The 24745-nt window shown below is 50.8% G+C and overlaps 7 protein-coding genes across 7 annotated transcripts; 6 read left to right on the top strand and 1 right to left on the bottom strand.

The window, feature by feature from the left end:
• Window positions 1-968: 968 nt before the first annotated feature.
• PtA15_15A334 (uncharacterized protein) lies at window positions 969-3393 on the bottom strand (the record flags this gene model as incomplete). The annotated part of the gene is made up of 10 exons (XM_053163530.1): window positions 969-1102; window positions 1176-1356; window positions 1426-1563; window positions 1645-1830; window positions 1923-2385; window positions 2482-2708; window positions 2809-2891; window positions 2976-3090; window positions 3214-3285; window positions 3364-3393. 10 exons carry the CDS (start codon window positions 3391-3393, stop codon window positions 969-971), a joined length of 1629 nt encoding a protein of 542 aa, XP_053027496.1.
• Window positions 3394-4594: 1201 nt separating this feature from the next.
• PtA15_15A333 (uncharacterized protein) lies at window positions 4595-7824 on the top strand (the record flags this gene model as incomplete). Its single annotated transcript, XM_053163529.1, has 5 exons — window positions 4595-5069; window positions 5134-5412; window positions 5490-5744; window positions 5818-6036; window positions 6116-7824. 5 exons carry the CDS (start codon window positions 4595-4597, stop codon window positions 7822-7824), a joined length of 2937 nt encoding a protein of 978 aa, XP_053027495.1.
• Window positions 7825-8512: 688 nt separating this feature from the next.
• On the top strand, window positions 8513-14161 carry PtA15_15A332 (uncharacterized protein; the record flags this gene model as incomplete). Its single annotated transcript, XM_053163528.1, has 9 exons — window positions 8513-8939; window positions 9033-9192; window positions 9280-10552; window positions 10628-10868; window positions 10938-12854; window positions 12942-13066; window positions 13154-13484; window positions 13587-13924; window positions 14090-14161. The coding sequence occupies 9 exons, from the start codon at window positions 8513-8515 to the stop codon at window positions 14159-14161; spliced, it is 4884 nt and encodes a 1627-aa protein (XP_053027494.1).
• A 919-nt stretch (window positions 14162-15080) lies between these two features.
• PtA15_15A331 (uncharacterized protein) lies at window positions 15081-16556 on the top strand (the record flags this gene model as incomplete). The annotated part of the gene is made up of 7 exons (XM_053163527.1): window positions 15081-15147; window positions 15257-15401; window positions 15502-15592; window positions 15687-15820; window positions 15914-16200; window positions 16313-16467; window positions 16545-16556. The coding sequence occupies 7 exons, from the start codon at window positions 15081-15083 to the stop codon at window positions 16554-16556; spliced, it is 891 nt and encodes a 296-aa protein (XP_053027493.1).
• Window positions 16557-17423: 867 nt separating this feature from the next.
• On the top strand, window positions 17424-19588 carry PtA15_15A330 (uncharacterized protein; the record flags this gene model as incomplete). Its single annotated transcript, XM_053163526.1, has 8 exons — window positions 17424-17619; window positions 17736-17849; window positions 17936-18010; window positions 18103-18427; window positions 18518-18560; window positions 18667-18758; window positions 19083-19116; window positions 19472-19588. 8 exons carry the CDS (start codon window positions 17424-17426, stop codon window positions 19586-19588), a joined length of 996 nt encoding a protein of 331 aa, XP_053027492.1.
• A 401-nt stretch (window positions 19589-19989) lies between these two features.
• On the top strand, window positions 19990-20817 carry PtA15_15A329 (uncharacterized protein; the record flags this gene model as incomplete). The annotated part of the gene is made up of 2 exons (XM_053163524.1): window positions 19990-20032; window positions 20117-20817. 2 exons carry the CDS (start codon window positions 19990-19992, stop codon window positions 20815-20817), a joined length of 744 nt encoding a protein of 247 aa, XP_053027491.1.
• A 693-nt stretch (window positions 20818-21510) lies between these two features.
• PtA15_15A328 (uncharacterized protein) lies at window positions 21511-22903 on the top strand (the record flags this gene model as incomplete). Its single annotated transcript, XM_053163523.1, has 4 exons — window positions 21511-21602; window positions 21686-22196; window positions 22268-22636; window positions 22700-22903. The coding sequence occupies 4 exons, from the start codon at window positions 21511-21513 to the stop codon at window positions 22901-22903; spliced, it is 1176 nt and encodes a 391-aa protein (XP_053027490.1).
• Between the last annotated feature and the right edge of the window lie 1842 nt (window positions 22904-24745).

The following is a 24745-nucleotide window of genomic DNA, read 5'->3' as shown; positions in this document are numbered from 1 at the left end:
TCTGCTATGTGAAATACATCATGGCCAGTTTTTTTGTCTTCTTGTGTTTTGAATGGGTGCTCTGTTTGCTTGATGTGATTCCAAAAAAAAAACTGAACTTCCTAAATGGAAAGCTTGAAAGAGGAGCAAAACTGAAAACCCCCTCCCCTAACTTAGATGGTTGTCCTCAACCAATTCAGAATGAAATGAATACTGTTACATAGAGATGATCCTCCCCCAAGTTCAACTTCTAAAAGAAATGAGTGAAACTTATTTTTCTTGTTTGTCTTTATGTCAACAGTGGGTTGCTACATTAAACTACGCTTTATGGACCACCACAAGGGCATCTGTAGAGCACTTTCCCTTCACCACGCTGCCTACAGTCTGGCACTGTAAGATCTCCATACCATCCAGATATGGTCTTCATAAAATATCTGTGTGACATGAAGATAATTGTGATCAAGATGAGCCTGCATGGCCTCTCCCAAGGATGTAAGTCCTGCTTATTGATTCCATCCACCGTGTTTTATGATTGCCCACCTTTTAGCTGATGTGTGTCTTGGTTGAATAGGAATGTGATTCGTTCTGGCAACATGACTACCCAGAGTGACACCTATGATCCTCGCGCCAACAAAGCCACTTGCTCCTTCCATTTGAAAGCACCACCAGGACAGTGGCCGAGTGTACTACTAGCTTAACAGTGCATGGGGCAGACATCTATGAAGCCACCCATGCGGAGTATATTCCACAATGTCTTTAGAATGGCTAACGTGCCTTGTCTTAAGATCCAGATCGACAGTTTGAGTGGCTTATCATCAGGGTAATTGTTGGAGTTTATTTATTTGGTTATTTGAGCGTAGGTTTAGCAGCATAACACATCGTATCGTACACACTCATGAAAATAAGAAATTGAAAGATATGTGAAGATAAAGTCAATGTGAGATCGAATTGAATGTATCCCGATATACTTTCTTTGTTTTTGTTTTGTTTTAGTATTCTCCTCCAACATCGTGACTGTGAATGACATCATCAATCCTGAGCACGGCGCGGACGAGCTGAGTAGCCAGCAAATATTGTTGTCGCTTGGATATTAGGGGGTCGATAACGAACTGATCTTTCATGTCTATCAGGAGAGGAAAAGCGATGTCAGAGAGGAGAGGCACAATTGATGCGATTCAAGAGGGCGGTAGACGAACCATTTGTTCCCAATCCGACGCAATCGATCCCAAGGTTGGGGTTCTTCTCTTCGATCTGTCGACTCTTGATTTCCGCAAGGGTTTCGATGGGCGAAAGGCCCGAGTTTTCCGCCAGGGCGAGCGGTACTGCATCCAATGCTGAACAGAATGCGCGCATGGCGTATTGCTCAATCGATGGGATCTGGAACGCATACTCAAGAAACGGTCAGAAAGCTGTCCCTGTCGATCGGATCCAACGAATTGATCAAACCTCATCAGCAGCCTTAGCCACAGCAATCGAACAGGCAATTTCGGCCGAACCCCCGCCGTAGACTACCCGATCATCAACAACCAAGTTCCGGACCACACAAAGAGCATCGTGTAAAGCCCGTTTGGCCTCCTCGACGATCTTATAGAGTGAAGTGGGAGATATAATACACAGATCAGTAGATGAATTCTCTTGTCGAGTCCTGGGAAAGCTAAGGATTACCATCTTGTTACTGCCTCTGATGAATACAGTGACTGCCCTTGAGTTGGCGCATTCCTCGATTACCAGCATCTTCTCCTTCGTTGTCCCGAAATCAATCTCTCGAACCACTCCAGCACTTCCGAGCTTGGCAGCAGTGAGATCCTCGAATCGAGGTACAATCCGACCATTGGTAGCAATGGCAATCAACTAGAGTCATCGCGCAATGGTCTGATGAGCGTGGGAATAACTTTGATCGAACCATAGAGTCGTATCTCGAATGGCGACGAATTATCACAAACCTCAATATCCGGTCCCCCGACCCATCGTACAGCAGGTAGGTTATTCTGTAGCAGGAGATGATTTGCCTCGTCGTCAAAGCCCCACTGACAGATGACCAAGTTAGCGCCACAATCCTTGAGCCGCTTGATCATTTGCAGGAAGACCTCCTGTTCGTATCCCATGAGTTTCTTGTATTGTTCGGCGTTTGTGATGTCAAGTTTGTGCTTTGTCTTCGGTCGGGGAGGCTCGAACGGACAGGTGAGAATAGCCAACTTGCAGTCTTTGAGGTTTCGGGGCATTTGGGGATGGGACATGTCTTTATCGATTATCACACCCTTGACCAAGCGCGTATCTTCCAACGAGCCTCCAACTTTTCCATCGATTTTCACTAGTTCGAAGTCGACGTCTTTTCGCTCGAGGTCTGCAACCGATAAGACTGCTTCGACTGCAATCTTGGGGAATAGATCACCTGATTTAGAGACACTGGAGGTGTCCGTAGAACGGAAAGGAAGGGGCAGAACTCGAGAGTAAGTCTAGTGAGCAAAGGTTGGGCAGGTAGGTAAACGGGGCGGAACTGACATTTTGCTACCTAGACTGGTGGCGGCGACTTTCTCTAACTGGCTTGTGTCCGATTTACTGAATTCCAGCTTGGCACTGATTCGATCAAGTTCCTGGACTGCCACATTACAGGCCTTCTCGAATCCATCGGCTATTCTGATAGGGTGAATACCTCGATCGAGCAAGGCCTCCGACTCCTCTAGTAAGGCACCCGCGAGGACTACTACTCCAGTGGTACCATCCCCAATCTGTGAAGAGAAAAGTAAAATAAGGTTGGAAAGGAGGATGAATGGAGAGACGACTTTGCCGACCAAGTAAATTGAAGCACTACTTCAAAGCCTGACGAACCTCATTGTCTTGGGATTGAGAGAGTTGTACCATCAGCTTGGCAATTTGGTGTTCGACTTCCATTTGACCAAGGATGGTGGCACCTACACCAAATTCATGTATGAGGTCAACATTTCGAGCATCCTGAAAAAAGACTGGGTTTTCAATGGATGGAGGGATGAGTTTACCATCATTCGTAACGGTGATGTCTCCGTCGGGTGATATCAAGATCTTATCCAATCCGCGGGGTCCTAAGGAAGTCTTGAGTATATTTGACACTGTTCGGGCGGCTAGAATGTGAGACTATAGAAGAGAGAGCAAGCAAGAAAAGGAGACCGCATAGGCCAATCTGATTTAAATATGAATGCGCCAATCGACCCAACCCCAATGAACGGAATTTCCTCTCAAAAAAGGTCGGTGACTAACCTTGATGGCTTCGATCCCATGGCTTCTAGTCTTGGTACCCTGGTCTTTGATGATGATGAACGGGCGCCCATACTGCAGTCCAGATGTTCGCAGTCAGTCTTTAAAGACAGATGGATAGATGTGAGTGAGGCGAGGAAAGAGTGATCTCACTTCATCAGTGGCATACATTGCTTCAGCCATCGTTTCGGAGAGTTGGGTATTATATTTTAGTTCGCGTTCGTTCCCAGTCGATCTGATGGTCCTACTTGCTGCAACCCTTGTGTTCTCTTCCCTTTTTTCGTGTGGCGCGTTGTTGACAAAGTGCTAGTAAGATGAGGTAATTCTCATCTCTCGATCGCTCTGGACCAAAAAATTCATACGACTTGTGCGGCTGCGCAGGCGCACCGGACAGCCGATCGACGCGCATCGGAAAGAGCACCGGCGGAAAGCAGCTGTACAGATCTCTGTCGCGGGCGCAGCAGCCGACCGGAAGTCCGGAGGACACATTCCGATGCCTGTGCGAGCCGCGAGGTGGACACATTGGCTGGATTGTACACCCTATCCAGCAACGTGTGTTGGACTTCGGTTTCAGATATCTTGAATTGGCGGGATTACATGTGCCATCTCTGGAACACAGGTTGACGACTTGGTTTTTGGTTCTTGCACATGGTGGCTCGATTTCGGCGGTCCAGACTCCAGGCAGGTGACCAGGTCGATAGTAGATTCCTCATGCCCACCCGGCTGCAACGCATGACCAATGAACATTGTCCGTGTATAAATCTGGGCTCTTATGGGCCCTGATCGGGCTGATGAGGACCACCACCTGTCAACTCAGAATTCTGCGAAATGTTTGCCTCTCTCTTTCTCCAAGTGGGATGGCTCCTTGTAATTGGTTCCAAGGCTGTGGCCAGGCCGCTCTTGGAAGGTTTACCAAAGTATGATGCCACCATCCCCTTTGTCCTTGACTCAAATAGTCAGGTCCGAGGCTTTGAAGGAAATAATTTTCTGCTTGGGCCAGAGACACCGCCAAGTTCCAGCTTCAAAGAGAAACAATTGAATCGCAAGCGGCTGTCGGGCCAGAACCAGCAACACGCGGACCAGATATTGCAACAACTCTCAACTAATATGGGATCAAATGACAAGCAGAAAGGTGTGCTTATCTTTTTATCAATGCCGGCAAAGGCTGCGGGCGGTGATGGTTAAACTGATAACATGACCTCAGATATTCTTTGCGGAGAAAAGCTGGGATCGAATGCAGCAAAACGACAAAAAACTCAGGAGAGTGCCATGGATCATTTGAAAGCTCATCTTGATTTATGCGGCTCATCGACAACGGAAAATGAGCCGTGGTTCTTGGCCATGCGGGAAAGTAAGCATCTCGCATCCTTCATTCATGGTGCCAATGGATTCTACCCTCCAAAAGTCCACTATATTCATCCAAGCCTCTTTGGCGCGGGTTCCAGATTGGGGACGAATCGATAGCCCGGCGGGAGCCTATCATCAGCCTTCAATAGATCCGTCAATTGGTGGCCAGTCATTGTATCCTTTCTCACCTGCTTGGACCAACGCCCCATACCTCGCAAGCGCCGATGGAGGGCATCGCCCGACTTTGCCGTCAGGATCAGGCACCCCATACTCCGCAGCCACCAATAGATTTCCAGAGGAGCATCGCCGGACTTTGCCGTCGGGATCAGAATCGCATCTTCCTTCTTCGTCAAATTTTCAGTTTGGCTCAAGCAGCAGGCATTCAGATGCGTCCTCCATCTCGTGGCCATCTTATTTTAAAGACTATCTTGTCCCAAAAGGCTCTCAAGTCTTGGGACAACAGCTGGCAAGACCCGTTAGCGGTCTGGAATATTGTGTGGACCGCGACAGTGGTAAGTTAACACCTTCGAGTAAAGTTCTCTCTCTCTTGAATTTGACTTTGTGACTGCAATCTAGCCCGGAAGACGTCGTCAGCTTTCCCCATGGGGCGCGACACCACACATCTTGGTGATGCCGACCACCTCGTTTCACAGCTTCTGGGAGATAATGCCAATCTCAATGAACAAAACGATCCCACAGAACCTGCTCCAACGACCGATGACGACTTGTGGTCACAGCTGCTAGAAGGTTACCCTAATTATCCTGAAGGAAACGCACCCAACCATCCTCTGGGCGTCGCATCCAGCTCCCTGCAACCAGTCTTAAAAAATGCGGAGAACCATATCCAGGCACGCTGTAAGTCGTTACAGCCGGGTATACTTGCTATTTTGTGTTATCGCGGTTGAAAAAAAATCCACATCCTGCGTGTTCAGCTCCGATTGAAGATTTTACTTGGCCACCTTTCCTCCCGAGCCCCGCCAACGGGCACCATGCTAATAAGGACCACTTGATGCCACTCCCGCTGGACGGAGAGGGTTACGCTAATGTGGGCCACATGATATCACAGTCACTACCCCTGTCGGGGGGTCACGCCAATCGCCGTGAGGAAAACAGGCAAAATTATCAGCATGGTGGTGCATCCAACTCCCCTCAATTTCAAAATACCGAGATCCACATGCTGGCTCATTGTAAGTCCAATCTGGCCATATACTTCAGGGCTCTACTTAATACTCTTGGAATTCATCTTCATCTTGTGTGAAGCTCCGATGACTGGTTTAGGTCCAGAAGTCTCAACGCCAATCGACGCCGACGGAGAACATGCTCATAAGCGCGACTTGAATAAGGACGACTTCATTTCGCAATTTTTCGTGGATTATGATCACCTCCCCGAGGAAAACAAGAACACTGCTCACGATCCCGCCAATTCCAAATCCCAGGAACCAGTTCTTCAGCCTGCTGAACGCCCCGAGGAAGCTCATGGTGAGTAAGAAGACAAGTAGCACTGATTTTACTGGTTGCGATTTAAGGTTAGCTTACTTCTTGTGTGACTTGAATCCAGCCCAAGTGATCCATTTAACCTCAAAACCTTCAAGCCCCAGTCGCAGCGACGAGGTTCACGGAAACCCCTCCAATCGTGTTTTGGTGAATTATGATAATCACCATACCGAAACCGAGAGGAACACCGCAACTGGGCAGGTGGTCCAACCAGTGGCCGAAGACAAACAGAAAGAAGATGATGACCCAGGTTTTTCAATGGCCTTGCTCCAAGATCTCGAAGAGCAAATCAAGCTGACGTCTTATCCTCAGAGCAGCATGAGGCCAAAATTCTTGGAACGGTTCAAAGAAAAATTTCGTATCGAGATCCTAAGACACTTTAGAAGGCACAAGGTCGCAACACATGATCGTGTTCAAATCAATGATTTCCCGGCTGTTATCTATTCACTCGTCCTTCGAAAGGGCCCACCGCAACCCTCGATAATTCGGGTGATGGACCGATCTTCTCCAGGATTGGAGACCAAAGGTTCGGAGGAAATGATTGAAATGTTCAACCAGTTAATCACCTGGCTCATCTTCATCAACACGGCCATGTTGAGGAGCTACACTAGCGGAGGGGCCGACCTGGAAGCCGAGAGAACTTCTCACGTCCTGCTGATTGATTGGCTTTGGGAAGAGGCGTTTCGACCGCCCGGAGACGGTTACCCTGTAATGGGAGTGGTTCCAGAACCAATGCTGCCACAAGACGGCCAGGCTTTAGAGAGCAGGGGTTTCGGGCGCCTTCAGGCTTCGCTTCTGAAGTACCTTAGCCAGGAGCCATCGACAGAAAACTGCCTCAGAGCCTCCATTTCAATTTTCGAGGCTTGGCACACGCGTCTCAACAAAGAGTTGGGCAAACATCTCCTGGATGATGGACCAAGTTTGATCCCACTTATCCAAACACTCGTGTTGGAGGCAACTGTCTCCCGATGGCAGGCTGACAATCTTTCGAGGCCGTATCTCAACAAACCGGGGATCCAAGTCGGCAATTTCATGGTTCCGAGCTGGAATAATTTGCCACATCTACTCTTGCCAGCGATTTTTACATCTAAACCGGCCAGTCTGGGAAAATATGAAGGCCAGATCCTGACAGCCTTCAAGAAACAAAAGCCCTTGTCTGCTTTCGAATCCAGTGAAAGACTAGCCATGACAGACCTTCCGGTTTTACTCGTCGAAGAACCAGGAAATCAAAACGAACTAGAGCTGGCCACTCATACAAGCCCAACAAGACAATTCACAGTCAGAGTTGTGTACAAAAATAAGAAGGATATTCGTATGAAAACGTTGCGGTCAAAGATGAAATATCTGTTCTTCCATTTGCAAATGTGCCACCGTCACTTACTCCATCATCTAAACCTAGGTCAAACCAAGCAAATCAACAGTGCCCAGAACGCTTTGTCTAAGTGGCTTTCGAGGGTCATACTCCAGCCGGATGGTGCCACATATCCTCTTGTCGGAACACTTGAGACGATGTCTGAAAGTCCAGCCGCGATCTCTTCGGCGTCAAATTTCAATATCGTTCAGAAGGAGCTGATCCACTACATCAGCACAAGGAAGTCGAGCTACATGGTTTTTCGGCTCTCACTGACTCTCATTGGTTATTGGTACAAAAACTCCGACCGTGGCGGCGATTATTGGACCCGTTACTTCCAAACTGACGAGCTATACTGGAAGACCATGATCCGCCTCCTGTGCAGCACCCCAGAGCTGAGGAGAACCCCTGTGAAAATATGATGGTTTCATGTGCAACATGAAAAAGAGTGTTTTTTTTTCTTCTTTTTTTTGGAATGCATTTATTGTTAGCCAAGAATCTACAGCCGGCACACAGTTGACCAGTGAGGCGCGTTTGGTGCGCGTGTTAGAGTGCATCTATAGTGCGTCCCACCAAAGTTGTTGTTGAATCCGCGGTCCAAGTTGCAAGGAACTGGAGATATTATCTCATCGGGAAGTCCGTAGCGCGTGTCGCTGGGTCCAAGACGGAGGTTCTGTCCGTCGAATGGAACTTCGAGAAACAGTGTGCAGTGTTTTTTTTTTGGTGGTGGTGAGTGGATATGATCACGCGCGTCTTCTCGGGAGTCGCGCTGACTCTCGCGGAGAAGATGGCCGAGGAGAGGCTGTGTCGGCTCGCCTGTTTTTTTGCAGTGGACCCCATGGCATCAGCCTCTGACCAGGGAATGGACAGGATCCGCGACGAAGCAGCCCCTCGTCTGCTTTTTGCACACCCGGCCACTGAGACTCGTGGCTGGTGCGGTCTCTCAGCTGTCTTGCTTGATCCAGATGGTTGATCCTCGACAGTTTTTTGGGCGTAAAAGAGAAGCTGACTCGGATGTGTTAATTGACTGCGGGGCTGTGCTGCTGGCTACTTAAACTGCTGCTGGTCGTCTTCCGAGGGACGCCAGAACCCTGCATCCGGCCAGCCACCATGAGCTCCTCCGTCTGCCCCTCCCCGCCCGCCTCGCCCCTGACGGCCACCCCGCCGGCAGAACGCAGAGACCCGTTCCGGAGCATCATCAAGCCCTTCCTCCGCCGAGGCACCTCCACCACCTTCGACGCCATCAAAGACCACCTCAGACTCAACAGCACCGTCCCCAAACCACCCCCACCCCCACCACCCCAGCCACCCCGCTCATCCCCATCCAGAATCAGCGCCAGACAGCCACAGCCCAGCACCAGCTCATCAGCAAGCCTGCCCCAGCAAACCCACACACGCCAGAAGATCTCCCGCGCCCGCCAGGCAGCCACCCTCAAACTACATGCACTCTCCGCACTCTCCTCACGGGCCAAGCAGTCAACGGCCACCTCCTCAAACAGCTCCCAAACCGAAAACTCATCCCTCATCGACCTCGACAGCCAGCCCAACCGGACCTCAACCGACCCCAACTCAACCATCCACCACCACCACCACCACCATCCCCCGATCAGCGCATTCACCACAACCTCAGTCCGCCCGGCCAGCTCGATCGTCTCCATGACGAGCTCCATCCACTCCCTCCTCACCCAGCCCGCACTCGTCACCCTGGCCCAACTAGCACCCGCCCAGCTGCTCTCCGGCGTACACTCAAGCTGCTTCGGATCCTCTGACGCATTCAGGATATTCGACGAGTACGAACTCCATCAGCAGCAGCAGCAGCAGCACGAAACCGAACCCCCAACAGCAACAACAACAACATCCTCAAACCCTCCCTCCAGGCACCTCCCCACCACCATCGAACAGCTCAGCGCATCCTCCATCGCCCTGCCCATCACTTCCATCTCCAGCATCTGGAGACTCCTGAACTGCATCGAATGGATCAACCTCAAAGAACGCCAGCTGATCACCGATGACCCCAACCCAAAGATCAGCTACCACGCTTACTCAACCCACACCCCAACACTCACCCCTAGCTCATCACAACAACAACAACAAGAACAACAAACTCACAACCATCTCTCCCAGGGCCTCGGAAGCTTCGATCTTGCAAACACCTTACAGCACGTCGGGGACATCCTCTCAGCCATCAGCTCCGAATCCCAGATCGAGATCGTCTTCTACCACATCTTCTATCCCCCCCGCCCAGAGCCTGCCGAACTAGACCTCCTCAATGCTGCACGTGAACACGACCAACTCCCCGATCACCACCACTTCTCATCCTCATCCTCCGAACACGCCCCCACCCGGAACTCATCAACCGACCAAGCCACCCGAACCAACATCGATCCCTCCCCCGAGACCCCCAACCCCTTCCTGGGCGCCGGTGCAGACGGAGAGGGCGGCCTCCGAGAGATCTCCGTCAAGGCTGACGAGAAGGGGCTGATCATCGGCCTGACCTGCTTACTCAGACAGATCCTCTATCGCGCCAAACGCTCGAGCACCATCGAAGTCGGGCTTCATCTCACCCCGCTATACTCTCAAGCACCCTCCCAGCCTCATCAAGCAGCCGACGAGAAGCGCGATCCTACCCCACAGGAGGACCCCTCTCTGCCTGATGGCTCGGTCTGCACGAGCTGGAAATGCGTCTTCGACGTCTCTCTCATGCCCCCCCCGTCCCCCAGATCAGCATCTCCACAAACGATCCACGACACCCAGAACAATCCACACCTACCAGCAAACGGAGTCGCCCATCATCCCACGGACCTCCAAAACATCGATCCCGAGGCCGACCGCCGCGCCTCGATCGGAGCCCAGCTTCGTGCATCCGCCACCCTTGCCCGGCTGCGCATGTCCTCCAATCTGACCTCCGAACTCCCGCTGTGCCCAGAGGAATCACTCTCGAAAATCATCTTTGAGAAGCTCTTGGGCATGAAGCTCAGTACCGGTAGACTGACCTCGAGCGGCCACAGCTGGAAAGTCACCGGGATCTTTGGCAAAGGGATCGGCCGTGAATCTGAGGAAACTGATACGGCCTCTCGAAAGTCGTACGCTGGTCATTCTCAGGCTTCTGTCTCTGCCCTTGCCGCCGTCACTCCAAGCAGGGAACCTACTGTAAGCTTCACATCGGTCCTGCCCTGCCTCCTCTGAATATTGATGTTGGACACATTTGCTTCGTCAACTGTACAGGCGGATGAGCTAACCAAGTTTGCGGAGACAGCGCTGAAAGGAAAGAAGGCCGTCTTCTTCGCTGCCGAGCAGAGTATCTTTGCCAAACACATCACCACGTATCTGACCAGCTGGAATATCGATGTCTCCCACATGCCGTACGAGAAAAGCGAACATGATCTGGCCAACAACGCATCGGCTGCGCACCAGACTGTCACGGAGACATCTGCAGGAGTCGTCGGGGCAAGTGCCGCTGAAAAAAGTGCGTGTCTACTAGTTTAGCTTCAACAAATGGGATGTGTGTGATGCTGACCATATCATCTAATATCAGCAGCCCAATCTGCTGCAGCCGCACCTCCCCCGATCGCTAGCAGCAGATCCATCCGATCTAACAATTTCATCATCATTGACGATGACCTTACGACCTTGAAAGCACAGTTAGTCAAGCTGAAAGCCTCGCCCGCCAGTTTGCTTCACCTCTCGGCCAACGTCCTACCCAATCACCCATCCCAGCGCCCACTCATGTCTCGTCGAGTCAAATCCTCCACTCAAATCGAGCGGTTCGAGCCACCCCCCAAACCGATCCACACCTCTGTCATCCATTTCACTAGTATCTCCAACTTCAGGAAAGTTCAAGATATCGTGCGCAAGCATCTTAATGGGGTCCAGTGGGCCTCCATCCCCGATATTCTCGTCATCCCCAAGCCGATCGGACCCCGCAGAATTCTGACCGCTCTACACACCGCACTCAGTCGACCTATCACCGAGCCTCAATTTGTCCCAATCGCCACTTCACCCTCCAGCCCTGGTACACCCCACTACCTCAACTCGACCTCTCATCCCCTGGGCAGCAGTCAACTAGGTAGGCCTAGCCCAGCCAACTACCTCGGCGTGACCGACTTCGATACAGCTGCCGAAAATCACCTCAAGAATGAGGCAAACCAGGGCAATGAAAACTCAAGCCTGGCTCGGCAACCATCCATCCAAAACCTGACTCCACCCGGCTTACGCACTCCTGGTACTGCCCCGGGGACACCTGGTGTGCCCTCGCCGGCCTTGCTCTCCAACGAAGCTCTCGAGTACTTTTCCAAAGCTGCAACCGAGAACGGAGGCAGCTCGAGTACGGGTGTGGTCTTACAATCGCCCGATGGCCGACCTCAAGCGATGTTTTTCCACCACTCTGGGTCTTCCAATCGGCTGAGAAACGAGCTGTTCAATCACTCGATCCATGGCGCTCTCCAAAGCTCCCACACGAGCGGATTAACCAGTAGCAAACTGAAGCTCGAGGGACGAAACAGCTCCAGTCGGCCGATGCTCCGCGAAATGATCAGTGCTGACCCTAATAATTCCGAGCCCATGACGCTCGCCCAGCAGGTCATGGCTAGTGCTGAGGGCTCAGCTAGGACCCGCTCGCCCTCGTCCCTCTCAAACGCCGGCTCGAATGATCCAACCACCAAGAGTGAGACCTCTACTCTCTCGAACCAGAACCAGAACCAGAACCAGACCCAGACCCAGACCCAGAATCCACTTGGTCAATCAGCTCGAAGTAACAACCTGAGCACCACCACCATCTTGGGAGACCCGCCCGATACTGCGTTCCCGCACGCGATCGCACTGGCTCAATACGAAGCGATTTCGCCCCGGACGCCTTCGCTCCCGTTTCCAGAAGGCCTGTATGCGGCCAACCAACAGCGGCAAAGCTCGGGCTCATCGCTCCAGTCGGCGGTCCAAACGCCGTCGCCGAGCACGGCGCCGGTGACGCCGAATGTGGTCCAGACGGGGCTGACACCATTGACGAAAGAGCAGCAACAAATCCTGCTGAATCCGCGCCCATTGCCCATGCTCAGGATGCCCTCTATCCCCGCCAACCTGCCCACGTCGATCTCCGTCACGCTGCCCTCCCCGCGTCGGCGCCCGATGGCCTCCAACAACAACAACAACAACAACGAACCCCTGTCGCTCGCCAAGTCGCGCTCCTCCCAGAACTCGCCCCCCATCCTCACCCATCGGCCCCCCCTCGTCGCTGCCCCACCCGACGAGCCCAATAGCAAGACCTCCTCGTCCGGCTTGGGCATCAACGAGATCCCCGGCGTCGCCCTCTCCAAATCCGTCAGCGCTTTGGCCGCTAATAATAGGAGGAGAGCCTCCGTAGGCGACTCGATGATGGCTAATCGGCTCGGAAGGAGAAGGGTCTCCAGGAAACCGACCACGGCGCTTGTCCCGCCGATCAACGTCCTCATCGTCGAAGGTATGTATACCCCCCTCTCTTCAGCTTGTCCTTTATTTTTGAGAGAGAGAGAGAGATACTTAAGACTCCTGTCGATATCTTCTACAGATAACAGGATCAATCAGACTATCCTCACCACCTTTATGCGCAAAAAGTCTGTCAAATTCGACGTCGCTATGAACGGTCAAGAAGCGGTCGATAAATGGAGGACTGGGAGCTTCCATCTCGTCCTGGTCCGTAATCCATCCATCCTACTCTGGACATGCTGCGATTTTCCGGTGACTAACCTCAGAATGATTTTTTTTTTCGGACGATGGTAGATGGATTTGCAATTACCGGTGAAGGATGGGATCGAGGCCACGAAGGAGATCAGAGAAGCCGAGCGGTCGGTGAACATCAATGCGTTTGCGAATACGCCACCCGCGGTAGGAGGGAACACGCCGCCGTCGCTGGTGGTGCCGAACACGACGACGGGGCGGATGACGCCACACAATGTGTCAGTGATCATAGTGGCCTTGACGGCCTCGTCGTTGGATGTGGATCGGGAGGTCGCCCTGGCGGCGGGCTGCAACGATTTCCTGACGAAGCCGGTCTCGCTAGCTTGGCTGGAGAAGAAGCTGTTGGAGTGGGGATCCATGGCCTGGCTCTCGGGCTTCTCCCACCCGAACATCGCCTCCTCCAACCCGCTCAACCGCTCCCTGCCCGTCTCCGCCTCCAGCTTCGCCCTTCCGCCTCCCGCCGGGACTGGAACAGCCAACTCGACCTCGGCGCCCGGATTCGGTCCCGGCCCCGTCGGCGAGAAGCCTATTCTGTCCTTCACGGGCTCGCTCGCTCAGAGGAAGGCTAAGGAAGTCGCCGACCATCTCTATCTGAGCTCCGACAAGGCCCGCGGAACCCAGCTGCGCGAAAAGGCCCGCTTGGGCGAGCCTTCCTCGCTTCCCGACCCGAGCTCGTCGGCCCGAGACTCGCTCGAGCACGCCAGCGAGCGTTCCGGGACGGAGGACGAGGGCCGCCTGCCGAAGCGCGCCGAAGCGCCCGGCGGCGAGGCCGGAGACCCGCCGCCTGAGGTCTCTCCCCGCCCGTCGACCATTGTCCTCAACGAAGCCATCCCGATCTCGACTACCCCAGACATCCTCGACCCCGCCCGGCCCACCATCTCGCTCCAGATCCCGACCCCGGAACGCTTCGACTCCTTCCCCGCCTTCGACCCCCTCATCCCTCCCCTTCGGTCCCCCGTGGACCCGAGCGTGCCTCAGCACGGCGACACGCCCTTGAGCCCTGCCCTCGATCCTGACACGTCACAGGACGCCCCAGCCACTACGGACTAGCTCTGCCCCCATCCCCCATCCTTCGCTCCCCCCTCCGCACCTCCACATCCCGCCGTCCCCTCTCCCTTCCCCGGATCTTTTCTTCCCTCCCCTTATATCTGTCCGCCACCATCGTCTCTTCTTTTGGGTTGTCCATTTCTTACGACAGGTCCTCGGCCTTCACACGTCTCTTTCTCTCTCTCTCTTTAGATCTTACATACGCATGACGGCCCGGGAGCGGGGCCGGTAGACACATAGACATATATACACACATCCGTATGAACCGCTCCCGCCCCTCTTTCTCTCTAGACGAGCCTCTCTTCCATACAGCGCATCCTTTCTGTACATAATCACTCCTGCTTCCGGCCACATGAACTTGTTTTAAATGAGCAGATAATACACACCCATCTTTACGTTCTTTGGTCGGCCACGCCGACGCCGACACGGTCCAGTTTGTTTTCTTTCTCTAGATATACATACATATTTACATATACAGTTATATATAATTTATGTGCATAGATAGCAGTTCGTAGTACCTCCTTGAAGCGTTTGTTGTTTGTGTGTACCTGTACTTGATTCTCGAAATGATCGGCGCGCTGCGTTTTGTCCCCGTAATTTATGCTCATTGGTTGTCTCCTTTTGCGGGTGTCTCTTTCGCATCTTGGGCTCTCGGGCCGGTCTGATAGAGGGGCTATCCCGGCGGCGGCTCAGGTGTGAGCGGGTCCGGCGCTCGCCCTTGATTCGATGCGACAAGCCCCCCGGAGTCCCCGGGGGACTGGATCCTTTGCTGAGCTTGACCCGCATCACCGATGCGACGCAACCAGCCCGATTTACCAGTGTACCACCACCACTCACGCCGATCCAGACCAACTCCAGAAACCCAGCGGGATCCAACTGAATCTTCCCTATCATCACCAACACACTCCAAAACTTGTGGACGATGTCCTTCAACGATCTTGAAAGGGGACTCAACGAACGAGCGCCACTTGCGGACCCTCTTCCTGGTGGTCAGTGAGATCCTCAGTTTCAACTCCTGGCCTTCCAGTGTTTCTACTTCGACAAAAGCGCTGAAATACTCACATATGTCTCTTTTTTTCAAAACCGGTGGTCATGTAGGACCGGTTGTAGACCAAGACTTTCAAAATTTGGCCAACAAGGTCTCCACCCATATTTTCCGAATCAACAGCAACGTCTCGGGTTTGCAAAAACTTATCGACCTCCTGGGAAGCTCGAGAGATACAAGCGACATCCGTAAGAAGCTGTACGGATTTCTGATCAACTGTTTGGTAGAGCTGTATACATACTCTCATAATATCATCTGCCCTTACAATTTTGTTCTTTCCGTGATGAACACCCCAAAGACATGACTTGACAGAATCGACGAGGGAATTCATCAAAAATTCATCGGCAGATGCGAAAAAACTAGCTAGTTGGCAGGTGACGGACTCATATGTAAGCGGACTACAGCTGCAAAGATGATCATCAGATTTTCTTAAAGAGTTAACCCATTCGCACACTAAATCTCGCAATTGATCTATCTTTGTAGAAAATCGAACAACAAAAGGTTTCTAGAGATTATGCGAGTTCGATACAAGCATTTCAACGAGTGTCAAGGCTTTCGGTCGAACGACAGAAGCAATTTGTCGACCGGGTGAAATCATCGAATGTGGTATCTTCTTCGTACGCTCTTGTCGTTGCTAGATGAAATTAAAAGTCGACGAGCGAAATGAAGTCCTAATTAGTTTCCACGGTGTCCTCATAAAATCAAACTAGGAAACATGCGAGGATGGCCAGTCAAGACACTGAACCGGAAAGTCATGAACTATCAGAAACAAGACCGCAGTTTCAACCACAGCAACAGCTCCAGCAGCAACTCCAGAAACCAGCTCAACGACAGCAAGACGGGGAGGAGGTCGTACCAGACTACGAGGTGGAATATCAAGAGGCGTTAATTGAGGAGAGGGAGAATGAAATCAGAGAAATCGAAGTAGGTATCAATGAATTGAATCAGATATTTCGGGATTTAGGAACAATAGTTCAAGAACAAGGCGGTAATATCGGTAGGTTTAGGCCATTTCACAGCTCCACCTTCCTTCAACTCACTCCAAGCTCCACACGCAACTCCTCTGATCTGTATCTGATCTTATAATCGACTGCGAACATCAACAAAAGATAATATTGAAAGCAATGTCCATCGTATCAATAACGACATGAGCGGTGCTGTCACGGAACTAAATCAGGCCCACGAATATCAAAAGAAATCTGGCAAAAAGATGTTGTGTTTGCTAATCATCTTCGTGATTGTCTTGTCCATAATCTTGATTGCTGTGAGCTTCTTTCTCTCTCATCCCTGGTTTTGTTCGGCCTCATGCTCATTACTTTTTGTCTTTACAACAATTTTCAGATCTTAGCGTGACACGTTTCCTGGAGAAATCTCCGATCGGATCTGCCCCAGATGGACTCAGGTCCGGGGGCAGGGGGATGCATTTTTCGGGGGGGAGGGGAAAAATATGTGCGCGGTAAAAAAAGAGTGTATTTCCGCAAGCTTGTAAGTGTTAGCTGTATCATACATCGCGCGCCCGAGGGTGCAAAGATTGCATCATAATGACATATTTGAGGCCTAGTTGGATAATTAAGATGTTGTAAACTTAAGATGAGAAACAGCATTCATAAAGCCTGATTTTGCAGCTGGTCACCGGGAGTCGACCCGACCACTGCATAGGTTTCTATCTTCGTATCCTTTGCCACGCTCCTGCCAAACACTGTGTTTTGCGGGGCACCCTCCAATCGATTGTTACTTCAACCATATCAGGATGCCGCGAGAATCTAAAAAAAACATTTCGCATCGATGGACTCTGCCGCTGCGTGAGGCTCCGTGAGTTCTATAGAGTGGACAGAGTCAAGCGATTTCGATCAAAAGTAAAGCCGAGGGGACAGGCGCGAACACTAAAAATGCTCTCCTCTGCCGAGCCAACCATTTGGCGGATGAGTAAACAAACTATTTATAGATGATCGATGTGATTGGGATATGGTTGCGGTGTCATGAACTCCGACAATCCCGAGCTTTCATCCGGTGCACGCAAACTTTCAGAGGGTTTGTTGTGACCTCGTGCCCCTGTTCTCGACGTGTTGGATGATACCAAGCCAGCCCGTTGAACTGTTAAATAGCTATTGGAATGTCCGCAGAAGAAGCCTCTGCGATGATTTGTTCCTAAATATAAAAACGGGCGTAGTTGCCAAGCCGTAGATCTTTGCGAAGCAGTCGAACTTCACCCAGAATCAGATGTCTATTATCCTGAAATTGCCCTCCCCTCCTGCGGGTAGCAAGCCGGTTTACCCTCTTGATGACCCATCCCTGTCTAAGCAGTTGGACTTCTTCAAGGCCAAAACGGGAATTCAGGACGATGGAAAATTGAAGCTGCACTTATGCCGTATCCAGGAAAAAATATACGAGCTATTCCCTTTCCCCTGTGTCTGGAGTTGGTGGACCTTTCAACGCATCATTCTTCCCGCCCCCGGCAACATATAATTGACGCTTGCTATCGTCATTCTGTTTCCCTGTACTTCCTGCCCATCTTGATCCTGACATGGACAGATTTCGACTTCGTCAGAGGGAAGTTAGTACACCATCCTATGTACCAGGACGTTATCCAATCTGCCAAAAACCAGACCGTTCCGCAACAGATCTTTGTGGATTTCGGAGCCAACGGTGAGCTTTTGGTTGCAGTGGTGTATTGGCTATTGAAATATCGTGATTTTCACCACGTTTTGTTGGGTTCGTCTGGATATACGAAGTGGGATCTGATTTGAGGCAAGTTGTTCATGACGGGTGGAAGCGGGAGAACGTGTTGGCAATCGATGTTCTACCTGGTGAGTGCACCTACCAATTCTTCTCCATAAAATCCATAACTTGTCCCTGCCGGCTCAAGAACTCATTACCTCCCGATCGTCTTGATACGTAGGTATGATCGAGTTGGGCAATGAGCTCTTTGGCGACGTTGATCAGCCTATTCCTTACTTCATCGGTGACATTTTCAACGCCGAAGTGTTTGATCCCCATGAGCCGCCGGGGTCCCTCGAGGGCACACTGGACCTGTTCTCGTTGAAGGACCTCAACAGCTTGAAAGGGCGGGCCACGATTATCTCTGCAGACTTCATGTTCCACCTGTTCGGGCAAAAAGACCAAGAGCGCCTGGGCGCTTGCCTTGCTCGATTGCTCTCGAACCAACCCGGTAGCTCAATCTTTGGGTTACAGCGCGGAAGTGAAAATGCGGGAATCCAAAAACTGTTCGTCTCGCTTTCGTCACCCCTCCCAGTTGTGGCATGCGCGTCTCAGGCCGGTTAACCTTTGAAACCCAAAACTTCATATCACTATAGACCTTACGCCGCGGAAGCACACTGGTACGGCCACTCTGCAGAGGTAAGGATAGTGCATACTCCTCACCATTTTCAGCAAACAAGATGAGATATGTACTGAAGTTCTGCGTCACAAATTTTGCAATTATGGCAATGATCATCCTTTCAAGTCCTGGAGAGCCTTTTGGGAAAAGATCTTCGATTCCTCTGCGGTCAAGATAGTCACGGAAATGAGAGAGTCGCAGGAGGAGACTCAATACGAGTATATCCACGGAAGCAGAAAGGTGTTGTGGTTATATTGGTCGGTCACTCGCATTTAAAGCTCAATTGGCCTCTGGATTATCGCAAACTCAGGTGTTTGATAAATCCCGCGGACCTGATAAGCTCTATTTATGAGGTACGGATTTGCCGACTTGATGACTTTGCACACCACAATGATAGTGCCGAATTCATGGAAGGTTGTGTCGACCCGGCTCGAATCCATTTCTCTCTTGTAACCTACTGGCACATCATACACGAGTTCTTCAAGTTCTTCATTTTGAAATTAAAAACAAGATTGTAAGAATATGTGCTCTTGTAACTTCAGTTGCTTCAATCGACTGATTAGTGAAGGTGACCGTGTAAGTGAGCCCAAGAAGCTCATGTAAAGCCGTGAGTGCAAAGGACAGTCGCAAGGTGTAACAGAGGTATCAATCCGATTCATACGCCGAGCCTTATCGCATGTGGGTTAGTTGGATCAACAAAGCCGGAGACATTTTAGTTCGAGAAGCCGGTTTAATATTGTGGTGGACGTATCAGGAGGTCCTGAGAAGCGAGCAACATTAACCGTGCTAGAGCGGAGCATTCTTAAGTGGGTATTGGGAGCCGAGCAGCGAGAAGGAGGGCAATCGGAGCACCACCCAGCTCTGAAGTCTTCCTTCAGAGGGACCAATTCACTCACGTAGCCAGATGGCTCACTGATTATTCCCACTTCAGCAAGAGGACGAGAAGGAGCTGACTGCCTCCGATGATTTCGACATCACCCGTCTCACAAGAAACAGACTTACTTCATTCGTCAAAAAATCCATCGCCGGTCAGGATGATTTCGACTAATCTGGCTCGGCTTGTCGACCCAAGCCGAAAATAAGTGAGCTCCGATGAAGGTTCAAGTAAATCCGCGTCCGTTGTTAGTCATGGCCTAAGATCATCAAAAGACCCGGACTCACGCGCGTGCGTGCAGCACTGCAGAGTCTCCAGACGGCCCGCGATTGAGACAGAATCACTTGCCCTGGACGTGAGGATGATGCTGCAAAGCAGTGGTATAAGGACAGGCATCCCCAGCCAGAGCTATTGTCCCCCATACCACTTCCGATTTCTCGACTTGATTCCTACATTAATATTTGTTAAAACACAACTAATCTTTTTGGGCAACAACATCCATACACTCCTTTTGCCCAGCCACCTTCGATTTTCTTATCAGTCACCCCAACTCGTAGACCGTCACTACCGTTAATATGCGCGTCTCCTGTTTATTCGTGTCTGTTGCTATAATGCTTGGTAAGTCGAGTGGACTCGATGTTCTCACGGCGCTTGCCAGCGTGCCACTGGATGTCTTTGACTGACTGGTTTGTCGTTTTTCAGCTGGCGAGATCCAGTCGCTCCCAGTTTTAGGTCTTGGAAGCCTTCCCCTCCTAGGAAACGACGGCCAATTGGTCGACACTGTCTCAAACACCTTGCACCCGGTCACCGGCAACTTAACTGGCAATCTTCTTGACGTCTCGGCCGACGGCGATGTGCTCTCCGAAGTGGACCTAGTTGGTGACGAAGGACTCCTCAGCTCTGAAGGCCCCCTCGGTGGTATCGTTGGCTCCCTACGACGCCGTCAAGGACTTATGGTCCTTGACACTCTCGGAAGTGTTGCGAACGGTGTCCAAGTCATGTCTGTTCTAGGAAGCGTGGGATCGATCTTGCCGGTTACTCAAGCTCTCACCTCCCAGGTCGGCGGGCTGAGCGGTGGTCTCCACAAGTCTGCGCCGGTCGCTGCTCTGCCCGTCGGACTCACCTCCCTCTTGAAGCGCGATTCTACCGTCAATTCGCTCCCGCTCGTCGGATCAATCCCCGGTGCCAGCAGCCTCCCCAGCCTTAGCAAACTGCCTTTGATCAGCTCTCTCCCGAGCTTCAGCAGTCTTCCTTTGATCAGCTCCGTCCCGAGCTTCAGCAGTCTCCCTCTGATCAGCTCCGTCCCGAGCTTCAGCAGTCTCCCTTTGATCAGCTCCGTTCCAGGCATCAGCAAGCTTTCATCAGGTCTTCCTAGCCCTGCCAGCCTCGGCAGTCTCCTCTGATGTCATTGAGGTACGTTTGTTGCTACAGCCCTCATTACAACCTCTTGAAACTAACTATCATTTTTACTTGTCTTCCTTCTATTAATAGTTAAGCCCCTTATAGTAGTTTTAATTCTTTGCATCCCCATTCTGATGTTTACATTGGCTTGTCTGGATTTCTAGCCGTTTGTATCATCTTGATCAATTACCATTCCTTAATCAAAGTGCTATGCTGCATATATAAACCTTGCGACTCGTCAGTTCATCTGACCCATGTAATGTCCCCAAGTCGTCCCAAAGTACGCTAGCGTTGCCGGGAACCACCCTGGAGCCGACATTAGAACTGGTCTAGCTCGTTTGTGCCTTTGAGTCTGCAGATCTGGTCTGTTGAGAAGTATGAACATCCAAAAAAGCGCCCAAAAGATCCAGACCCAGGACCATGTGAAGTCGAATGGCTAGCGGATGTCTCCAAGGAGGGTCTCCCTGTACGCTCTGCAGGTGAGCTTAACAGCCTTTCCGAGGAGGCGCAAATCGGACCCCGCCAGCACGGGAGGGACTTGTGTTAGGTTTGGCCTCCAGGGCGACTGCAGGAGAATCGGAGATGGCATCCGGCTTACATAAGCAATTTGTCCAACCAATCGGAACCCGGATGACTCGATCGATGCATACATATTCCCGTATTACCAACCTTGGCCTTCTTCACCTGTCGTGGCCATGATGAGCTGTCGAGTCGTCTCAGGAATCCGGGGCGTACATCTGGCTCAAAGGAGAGCTTTCTGTTCGTCCAATGGAGCTCAGAAGAACGGGTCGGTCTCTCGTTCACTAATCGCATGTGTCATTTTATCCTTGTGCTTGACTGATGATCTTCTGGATGTCATACGCCGGCCAGACCAACTGGGGTCGTATTCATGAACATGGGTGGACCGCGCACCGTATCGGAAACAGGAGACTTCTTGTCGAGATTGTTCCATGATGGCGATCTGATTCCGCTGCCATTTCAATCCACCCTAGCTCCATTCATCGCGAAAAGAAGGACTCCGAAGATCGAGAAACAGTACGCAGACATCGGAGGCGGCTCACCCATCTTGAAGTGGACCCAGGAACAAGCATCAGGAATGGTTAAGATCCTTGACGAACTATCGCCGGAAACCGCTCCTCATCGTCCATACGTCGCTTTCCGATATGCACACCCGCTTACTGAGACTTGTTTAGAAGAAATGAAAAGAGACGGTGTCACTCGTGCCGTTGCCTTTTCACAATATCCCCAATACAGCTGTTCTACTACTGGAAGCAGCCTGAACGAGCTTTACAGACAGCTCATCAAGGATTCGAAGGATGGTCCGTCCTCAATCAAGTGGAGTGTGATTGATCGTTGGCCAACTCATCCTGGGCTGATTGAGGTATGTACACCGGCTCAGCTCGGGCGTTCTACTTGCGCCTGATCATCTTATACATCTTTCTTGCTGTTCAGGCTTTCGCAACACATGTCGAACGAGCTCTGGAATCGTACGACCCCCTCGTCCGGTCGAAGGTCATCCTCCTATTTTCTGCTCATTCCTTGCCCATGTCGGTGGTCAATCGTGGCGACACCTATCCTTCGGAAGTGGCGGCAACAGTTCATGCAGTGATGAAGCGCTTAAATCATCGGAATCCATATCGATTGGTTTGGCAGAGTCAAGTCGGCCCTTCAGCCTGGTTAGGTCCCCAAACTTCGGATGCATTGAAAGGATACGCAAAGAAAGGAGTCAACGACATGCTCTTAATACCGATTGCATTTACTTCGGATCATATCGAGACTTTGTTTGAATTGGACCTCGAATACATTGAAGAGGCCAAAGAGGTGCGGATAACTGATCTTTCTTCTAACACCTGCTGCTTGAAATTAACTTTCCTGCTCTTACAGGCCGGGCTGACAGGAGTCAAAAGAGTCGAATCACTCAATGCAGACCCCATTTTCGTCAGAGCGTTGGCTGATATTGTAGCAGAACATTTGAAATCTTCTGGTCTTTCGCCAACGAGCACTCAGATGACCCTTCGTTGCCCCGGTTGTATCAATAGCACTTGCCTCAAATCCAAACAGTATTTTTCTCAGCAAGAAATATCATAGATTTTAAACTTAAAAATATATCCGATTCTGCTTTAAAAAAAATCCAAAAGAGAATATGCACAGAAAAACCACACTTCTCCATTGCAGATCTTTGATCACTCCAGTTTGCTTGTCTCAGCATCATCTAATTTACAAACAAGTTAGAATATTCCCGACGTTGAAATAGTCCAGCTATATAGTCGCAAGCATCGAGGAAAGCTACATGAAAATGAAACACCCCATTTCATTCAGTCGGGCAATCAGCTGGCAACTACCGGAAATTGTTATCCAGTGCGTAATTAGGCCTAGCTTAACACAAGCCCCTCGTTTCAGAGTGAGGCGAGTGAAACACCACCGGGCACCTGTCGCGGAGCAAGCCTCAGATAGAGGGGCTTGTATCTAACTTAACACAAGTCCCCGTAGTGGGAGGCTCGCTGTGGCTGGCGGCGAAGCTGCCCCTCCCGCAGGGAGAGACTTGCTGTATTATTGCAAATTTTGAGCGGGAGCAGGAAGTTCGGTTGGCTGCGAGGTCCTCCCCTAGCCTCTCCACAAAACTGACCCAAAAGTACCTTATGCTACATCACTGTCCCTACAATTTTAGTCTGCTTGGAATTTCTCTATCACCGTTGGTTGACCTTGAATAATTTTTCCAAAAATGAAGTGTTCCAAATGGGGATCCACCAGTTTGTGACTCTGGCAATCATTTTTCCAGCCACAAGACAATTGAGTGGCTCAAATTTTTCCCAAGGGCAGAACCTAACATTCTGTCAATTCAGTTTTCTTTTATCATTTTTGGCTTGTTGTGTAGCAGATACTTTCTGCTCCTGCTTGATGTGAGAGAGAACTCAAGTCTCATAAGCCTCTCCTACAGAGAGGGCTCCACACAGGACCAAACTCTGTTTGAGTGGCTTTGTTAAGCTAGGGCTTTTATGGCATCATCAACTTTTTGGGTGAGCAGTTCCACTTGTTTGGTGGGAAGAATTTGAAACTGCCTAATCGGCCCTATCTTCCAGTGGGAATTTTCCATTGCCTGTTGTTCTCTGCAGTTCTTCAGATTTGCTTCCAGTTCCCACAAATTTCTCTTTTGCCCAAATATGTTTCAACTGACAAGGTGTTGAAGTGTCTGCCCCTTCCAGAGGGGGAAGACACTTCATGCTGACAGTCCAGAGTCTTATCCACCTCCCATTTGTCTCCACCATCCACTACAACTGGGTCTGTAGTCTGCCAATGCCGCTCTGCTATTGCATCAGGGTGATGTTTGCAGAGTACCAACACTGCAATTGTTCCAATATGCAGATTTTATTGGTGATACCAAGCATTTGATTGCTCACCCAATACATGATTTAATTTTATTCATATTGGTGTATCAGATTGGAGAGGTAATCCAATAAAACATATTCCACCAGTAGGCCAATCTCAGGGTGTAAACGGGTTGGGTTTGGGTTGAAAAACAGCGCCCAAGCCCAACCCAACATTTAGCGCAGGTCGGGTTGGGTCGGGGCAGATTTTGAAATATGCTGCCTGAACCCAACCCAATGTCATACTATTTTGGGTTGGTTTGGGTCTTGGGTTGACCCAACCTCTTAGGCACCAAAAGCCCCCAACTTGACTGTTGGAGGCGTCATAGTTGGGTTGCAGGCTGATCCGATTAGGAAATAGGCTGCCCGAACCCAACCCAACAATTTTACAAGTTGGGTTGGGTCGGGTTTGGGTCATGTCATTTTCTTTAAGAATGTGCCCAAACCCAACCCAAAACCCAACAGGTCTTGGGTCGGTTTTGGGTTGGCCCGACCCATTTACACTCTGAGGCAAATCAAATCAAATCCAAAAATATTGGATCAGATTTTGAGCCAATAATGGCCA

The sequence above is a fragment of the Puccinia triticina genome, chromosome 15A (genome assembly GCF_026914185.1).
Source record: "Puccinia triticina chromosome 15A, complete sequence".
In the NCBI taxonomy this organism is placed as follows: Eukaryota; Fungi; Basidiomycota; class Pucciniomycetes; order Pucciniales; family Pucciniaceae; genus Puccinia; species Puccinia triticina.
The sequence above is the reverse complement of the archived record's forward strand: the minus strand, read 5'-3'. Positions and strand labels throughout refer to the sequence as shown.